This window comes from Leucoraja erinacea, unplaced genomic scaffold, assembly GCF_028641065.1.
Source record: "Leucoraja erinacea ecotype New England unplaced genomic scaffold, Leri_hhj_1 Leri_1310S, whole genome shotgun sequence".
Classification (NCBI taxonomy): domain Eukaryota; kingdom Metazoa; phylum Chordata; class Chondrichthyes; order Rajiformes; family Rajidae; genus Leucoraja; species Leucoraja erinaceus.
Window position 1 is genome coordinate 32,546 of NW_026575573.1, and position 6,959 is coordinate 39,504.

Below are 6,959 nucleotides of genomic sequence, written 5' to 3' on the forward strand. Positions count from 1 at the left end.
ATGAAAGGTAAATCGTGTCTGACGAATCTTATAGAATTTTTCGAGGATGTAACTAGTAGAGTGGATAGGGGAGAACCAGTGGATGTGGTGTATCTGGACTTCCAGAAGGCTTTCGACAAGGTCCTACATAAGAGATTAGTATACAAATTTAAAGCACACGGCATTGGGGGTTCAGTATTGATGTGGATAGAGAACTGGCTGGCAAACAGGAAGCAAAGAGTAGGATTAAACGGGTCCTTTTCAAAATGGCGGCAGTGACTAGTGGGGTACCGCAAGGCTCAATGCTGGGACCCCAGCTATTTACAATATATATTAATGATCTGGATTAATGATCTACACCAGTCATTGAAAGTAGGCATGCAGGTGCAGCAGGCAGTGAAGAAAGCCAATGGTATATTAGCTTTCATAGCAAAAGGATTTGAGTATAGGAGCAGGGAGGTTCTACTGCAGTTGTACAGGGTCTTAGTGAGACCACACCTGGAGTATTGCGTACAGTTTTGGTCTCCAAATGTGAGGAAGGACATTATTGCCATAGAGGGAGTGCAGAGAAGGTTCACCAGATTGATTCCTGGGATGTCAGGACTGTCTTATGAAGAAAGACTGGATAGACTTGGTTTATACTCTCTAGAATTTAGGAGATTGAGAGAGGATGTTATAGAAACTTACAAAATTCTTAAGGGGTTGAACAGGCTAGATGCAGGAAGATTGTTCCCGATGTTGGGGAAGTCCAGGACAAGGGGTCACAGCTTAAGGATAAGGGGGAAATCCTTTAAAACCGAGATGGGAAAAACTTTTTTCACACAGAGAGTGGTGAATCTCTGGAACTCTCTGCCACAGAGGGTAGTTGAGGCCAGTTCATTGGCTATATTTAAGAGGGAGTTAGATGTGGCTAAGGGGATCAGAGGGTATGGAGAGAAGGCAGGTACGGGATACTGAGTTGGATGATCAGCCATGATCATATTGAATGGGCTTGAAGGGCCGAATAGCCTACTTCTGCGCCTAATTTCTATGTTTCTATGTATACCATGACACCCAGGTCTCGTTGCATCTCCCCCTTTCCTAATCAGCCACCATTCAGATAATAGTCTACTTTCCTATTTTTGCCACCAAAGTGGATAACCTCACATTTATCCACATTATACTGCATCTGCCATGCATTTGCCCACTCACCCAGCCTATCCAAGTCACCTTACAGCCTCCTCGCATCCTCCACACAGCTAACACTGCCCCCCAGCTTCGTGTCATCCGCAAACTTGGAGATGTTGCATTCAATTCCCTCGTCCACATCATTAATATATATTGTAAATAGCTGGGGTCCCAGCACTGAGCCTTGCGGTACGCCACTAGTCACTGCCTGCCATTGTGAAAAGGACCCGTTTGCTCCTACTCTTTGCAGAGAGAGAGAGACACACACACAGAGGGACACGGGGGAGAGAGAGGAGGAGAGAAGGGAGAGAGAGAGAGAGAGAGAGAGAGAGCGTGTGGAGCGTGGAGGCAGAGAGCTGAGATGGAGGGACAGGAATAAGGGGAGAGAGTCGGAGAAAGAGAGTGGGGAGGGTGTGGAGAGAGTGAGTGTGAGAGGAGGGGGAGAGAGCGGAGTGAGGAGGTGAGAAGGGTCAAGAGAGTTTACTGTCATTTGTCCCAGACAGAACAATGAAATTCTTACTTGCTGCAGCACAACAGAATCTGTAAACATAATAAATAATATAACAGAAACTTAGAGAAAAAAGAACAAACAATAAGTGCAATAATAATAACAATAGTCTATTGTAGTTCAGAACTTATGAGGTTGTAGTGTTTATGTACTATATTTACATGTTCACATGTTCTGTTGTGCTGCACCAAGTAAGAATTTAATTGTCCCATCCGGGACATAGGACAATAAAAGGGTGACCTGGACAGGTTGAGTGAGTGGGCAGATGCGTGGCAGATGCAGTTTAATGTAGATAAATGTAAGGTTATCCACTTTGGCGGCAAAAACAAGGGGGCAGATTATTATCTCAATGGGGTTAGGTTAGGTAAGGGGGAGGTGCAGCGAGACCTGGGTGTCCTTGTACACCGGTCACTGAAAGTTGGCGTGCAGGTACAGCAGGCAGTGAAGAAAGCTAATGGAATGTTGGCCTTCATAACAAGAGGATTTCAGTATAGGAGTAAAGAGGTTCTTTTGCAGTTGTATAGGGCTCTGGTGAGACCACATCTGGAGTATAGTGTACAGTTTTGGTCTCCTAATTTGAGGAAGGACATCCTTGTGATTGAGGCAGTGTAGGTTCACGAGATTGATCCCTGGGATGGCGGAACTGTCATAGAAGTATAGAAACATAAAATAGGTGCAGGAGTAGGCCATCCGGCCCTTCGAGCCTGCACTGCCATTCGATATGATCATGGCTCATCATCCAACTCAGTATCCCATCCCTGCCTTTTCTCCATACCCCCTGATCCCTTTAGCCACAAGGGCCACATCTAACTCCCTCTTAAATATAGCCAATGGACTGGCCTCAACTACCTTCTGTGGCAGAGAATTCCAGAGATTCACCACTCTCTGTGTAAAAAATTATTTTCTCATCTCGTTCCTAAAAGACTTCCCTCTTATCCTTAAACTGTGACCCCTAGTTCTGGACTTCCCCAACATCGGGAATAATCTTCCTGCATCTAGCCTGTCCAACCCCTTAAGAATTTTGTAATTTTCTATAAGTAAATCTTCTAATTTCTAGCGTGCACAAGCCGAGTGTATCCAGTCTTTCTTCATATGAAAGTCCTGCCATCCCAGGAATCAGTCTGGTGAACCTTCTCTGTACTCCCCCTATGGCAAGAATGTCTTTCCATGTCATATGAGGAAAGATTGAAAAGACTAGGCTTGTATTCACTGGAGTTTAGAAGGATGAGGCTATCTTATAGAAACATATAAAATTACAAAACGACTGGACAAGCTAGATGCAGGAAAAATGTTCCCAGTGTTCGGCGAGTCCAGAACCAGGGGCCACACATTCTTAGAATAAAGGGGAGGTCATTTAAGACTGAGGTGAGAAAAAACGTTTTCACCCAGAGAGTTGTGAATTTGTGGAATTCCCTGCCACAGAGGGCAGTGGAGGCCAAATCACTGGAGGGAATGAAGAGAGAGTTAGATAGAGCTCTAGGGGCTAGTGGAGTCAAGGGATATGGGGAGAAGGCAGGCACGGGTTATTGATAGGGGACGATCAGCCATGATCACAATAAATGGCGGTGCTGGCTCAAAGGGCCGAATGGTCTCCTGCACCTATTTTATATGTTTCTAATAAGAGGAGAGGGTCAGAGAGAGGGAGTGGGGAGGGGTGCAGTGTGAAAGAGTCAGGAGGGGTGAGAGAGAGAGAGAGAGAGAGATGGGGGGGGGGGGAGGCGGAGAAGGGCAGGAAATAAGGGGAGAGTCAGAGACAGGAGAGAGTTGGGAGGGGGCGAGAGTCAGGGGGTTGGAAAAAGGGTGAAGTGAGTAGCGGGGAGAAGCAGGGAGCAAAGGGAGAAGGGGGGATTCAAGGGGAAGTGGGTTTGTTGCCGAGGGGGATGATTGGGGGGGGGGGCAGAGAACGGGGGGAGAGAGAGAGGGGTCAAGTGAGTCAAGGGGTAGGGAGCCTGGTGGGGGTTCACACTGTTTGGGGGTGGGGAGGAGGGGGGCGGGAGCAAAGGGGTAAGGAGCAGTAGGCGGAAGGGGTAAGGGGCAGGGAGCCACAGGGAGGAGGTCACATTGTTTGGGGGTGGGGAGGGTGTTGCAGTTTAGGAAGTCAAACCAGGGCAGGATCTTCACTGTGAATGGCGGGGCGCTGGGGGAATGTGTGGAGCCGAGGGATCTAGAAGTGCAGATACGAGTTGGGCCGAAGGGCCTCTTTCCACGCTGTGTCACTCGATGACTATTATGACCAAGTGCTGGAGCAACTCAGCGGGTCAGGCAGCATCTGTGGAGAGAAGGAATGGGTGGCGTTTTGGGTCGACACCCTTCTTTGGTTTAGTTTAGTTTAGAGATGCAGCGCGGAAACAACAGGTTTTTCGGCCCACGGAGTCCGCGCTGACCAGCGATCACCCCGTACACTAGCACTATCCCACGCACATTAGGGACAATTTAGCTATTTTGCGGAGGCCGATTAATCTACAACCCTGAACGTCTTTGAAATGTTGGAGGAAACTGGAACACCCGGAGTAAAAATCCACGCAGGGCAAGGGGAGAACGTACAAACTCCGCACAGACAGCTCCCGTAGTCAGGATCGACCCCGGGTCTCTGGCGGTGAGGCAGCAGCTGTACCAGTGCGACAGTGTGCCGCGCTGAATTATATAACGGTTTCCTCCGCCATAAACACACTCAATATGTGCTCGTAATGTCCTGTTTGCCAGCTTGTTGACCCTCTGTGTTCCCCTCCTGCAGGGTTTAGGAGCCGTTGATGTGGACGGAGAGACAGGGACGTGAGCGGCCATTGAGGGTGCCGGTGAGCCCCCCATCTGCTCGGTGTGCGGGCTGAGCTTCGAGGGGCTGAGCTTCGGTGGAGGACCACATGACGGGGCACAACATGGAGAAGCGAAACATGGGAGTACACCCCTTCGTCTGCTCGGAGTGCAAAAAGAGTTTCAAGACGGCCAATGTCCTGGAGGCCCACCGACGGATTCACACGGGCAAGAGGCCCCATGGCTGCTCCACATACGGCAAGAGCTTTACCCAGTTGTCGCGGTTGCGGGAGCACCAGTACGTACACAGCAGTGAGCGGCCCTTCACCTGCTCCGACTGCGGCAAAGGCTTCAAGTCGCCCAAGGACCTGAAGGTGCACCGGCGCCTGCACACTGCGGAGCGCCCTTACATCTGCAGCGACTGCGGCAAGGGCTACACCCAGTCCAGCCTGCTGAAACCTGCACGAAGCACCAGCGCACGCACACTGGCGAGCGCCCCTACACCTGTGCCCAGTGCGGCAAGGGATTCACCCAGTCCAACACCCTGCTGAAGCACCAGCGCACCCACACCGGCGAGCGCCCCTACACCTGTGCCCAGTGCGGCAAGGGCTTCACCAGATACAGCAGCCTGCTGGAGCACCAGCGCACACACACCGGCGAGCGCCCCTACACCTGTGCCCAGTGCGGCAAGTGCTTCACGAGATACAGCAACCTTCTGGAGCACCAGCGCACCCACACCGGCGAGCGTCCCTACACCTGTGCCCAGTGTGGCAAGGGGTTCATCCAGTCCAGTCACCTGCTGAAGCACCAGCGCACCCACACTGGCGAGCGCCCCTACACCTGCGCCCAGTGTGGCAAGGGCTTCACCTGCTCCTCCAAACTGCTGTCCCACCAGCGGGTGCACGCCGGCGACAGTCCCATCCCCAGCCCGGTGTGTGGAGAGCGCTTTGCCATGGCTTCGCACGCCCTGTCTCACCAGCACGTGCACACCAGTGGCCCGCCCTACGACTGCCCGTACTGTGGTGAGTCGTTTGACAGCTCGCGGGGATTGCGGCAGCATCAGCGGGCCCACGTCGGCGAGCAGCTGCTCCCACTGCGGGAAGAGAGCATGGGGGTGGCGTGAGCAACAGCGGAGTGAGACCCTTTGTGTGCGCTGAGTGTGGCAAGGGTTTCACCCGCATGTCCAGCCTGTGGCAGCACCGGCGTACCCACAGCGGTGAGCGTCCCTTCCCCTGCCCGTCCTGTGGTAAAGGCTTCACCCGCCTTGACCACCTGCTGGAGCACCGGCGAGTCCACACCGGCCAGCGCCCCTTCCCCTGCCCGCTCTGTGGCAAGGCCTTTGCCCGCTCCTCCAGCCTGCTGGCACACCGCCACGTGGATAGATAGGCGCTGTTTAGGTAAACACAAAATGCTGGAAGGAATGGGTAACGTTTCTGGTCGAGACCCTCCTCAGTCTCGACCCGAAATGTCATCCAGTCCTTCTCTCCAGAGATGCTGCCTGTCCCTCTGAGTTACTCCAGCATTTTGTGTCCTTTTTTGTAAACCAGCATCTGCAGTTCCTTGTTTTTAAACCATTCTGGTTAACCATCTCTGCACCTTCCCCAAAGCCTCCACACCAGTCCTGTAATGGAGTGACCAGAACTGTATGCAATACTCCAAATGCTACCTGACCAATGTCCCTTAAAGCTGCACATATACATTCCTCTCTCCTTATCTCACATCCTTTTATCTCATTATTTTCCCTCGCCTCTGTCACTTACTTCACTCATCTACCGATCACCCCCTCATCTGTTAACATAGTGTCAGTCTGAAGAAGGGTCCCGACCCGAAATGTCACCTATCCATGTTCTCCACAGATGCTGCCTGACCCACTGAGTTACTCCAGCACTCTGTGACACGTCACCTATCCATGTTCTCCACGGATGCTGCCTGACCCGCTGAGTTACTCCAGCACTTTGTGTTATAAACATAGAGTGATACAGTGTGGAAACAGGACCTTCGGCCCAACCTGCCCACTCCGACCAACATGTCCCGGCTGCACTAGTCTCACCTGCCTGCATTTGGTCCATATCCCTCCAAACTTGGCCTATCTATGTACCTGTCTATATCTGTTTTTTAAACGTTGGGATAGTCCCAGCCTCAACTACCTCCTCCGGCAGCTTCTGCAGTTTCTTGTGTCTCCCTCACCCATATCCACCTATCACTTCTGAAGAAGGGTCTTAACCTGAAACATCACCCATTCCTTCTCTCTAGAGATGCTGCCTGTCCCGCTGAGTTACTCCAGCATTTTGTATCCACCTATCACTTGCCAGGCTTTGTCCAGCCCCCATCTCTCTTTTCCAGCTTCCTCCCCCCACCCTCTCCAATCAGTCTGAAGAAAGGTCCTGACTCAAAACGTCGTCTGTCCATTCATGGAAACATAGACAATATGTGCAGGAGTAGGCGATTCGGCCCTTCGAGCCTGCACCGCCATTCAATATTCTCATGGCTGATCATCCAACTCCGTATCGCCGGCGAGCGCCCCTACACCTGCACCCAGTGCGGCAAGGGCTTC

The 6,959-nt window shown here is 51.8% G+C and overlaps 1 protein-coding gene and 1 long non-coding RNA gene across 2 annotated transcripts; one reads left to right on the forward strand and one right to left on the reverse strand.

The window, feature by feature from the left end:
* The first annotated feature begins 4,251 nt into the window (after window positions 1-4,251).
* Window positions 4,252-4,956, forward strand: LOC129715668 (oocyte zinc finger protein XlCOF19-like). Its single transcript, XM_055665523.1, has one exon. The coding sequence runs from the start codon at window positions 4,516-4,518 to the stop codon at window positions 4,954-4,956; it is 441 nt and encodes a 146-aa protein (XP_055521498.1). The 5' UTR covers window positions 4,252-4,515.
* Window positions 4,957-6,115: 1,159 nt separating this feature from the next.
* On the reverse strand, window positions 6,116-6,444 carry LOC129715669 (uncharacterized). Its single transcript, XR_008726538.1, has 2 exons — window positions 6,309-6,444; window positions 6,116-6,242 (listed from the first exon to the last, which is right to left on the reverse strand). It is a non-coding gene; the product is annotated as an uncharacterized LOC129715669 (long non-coding RNA).
* Between the last annotated feature and the right edge of the window lie 515 nt (window positions 6,445-6,959).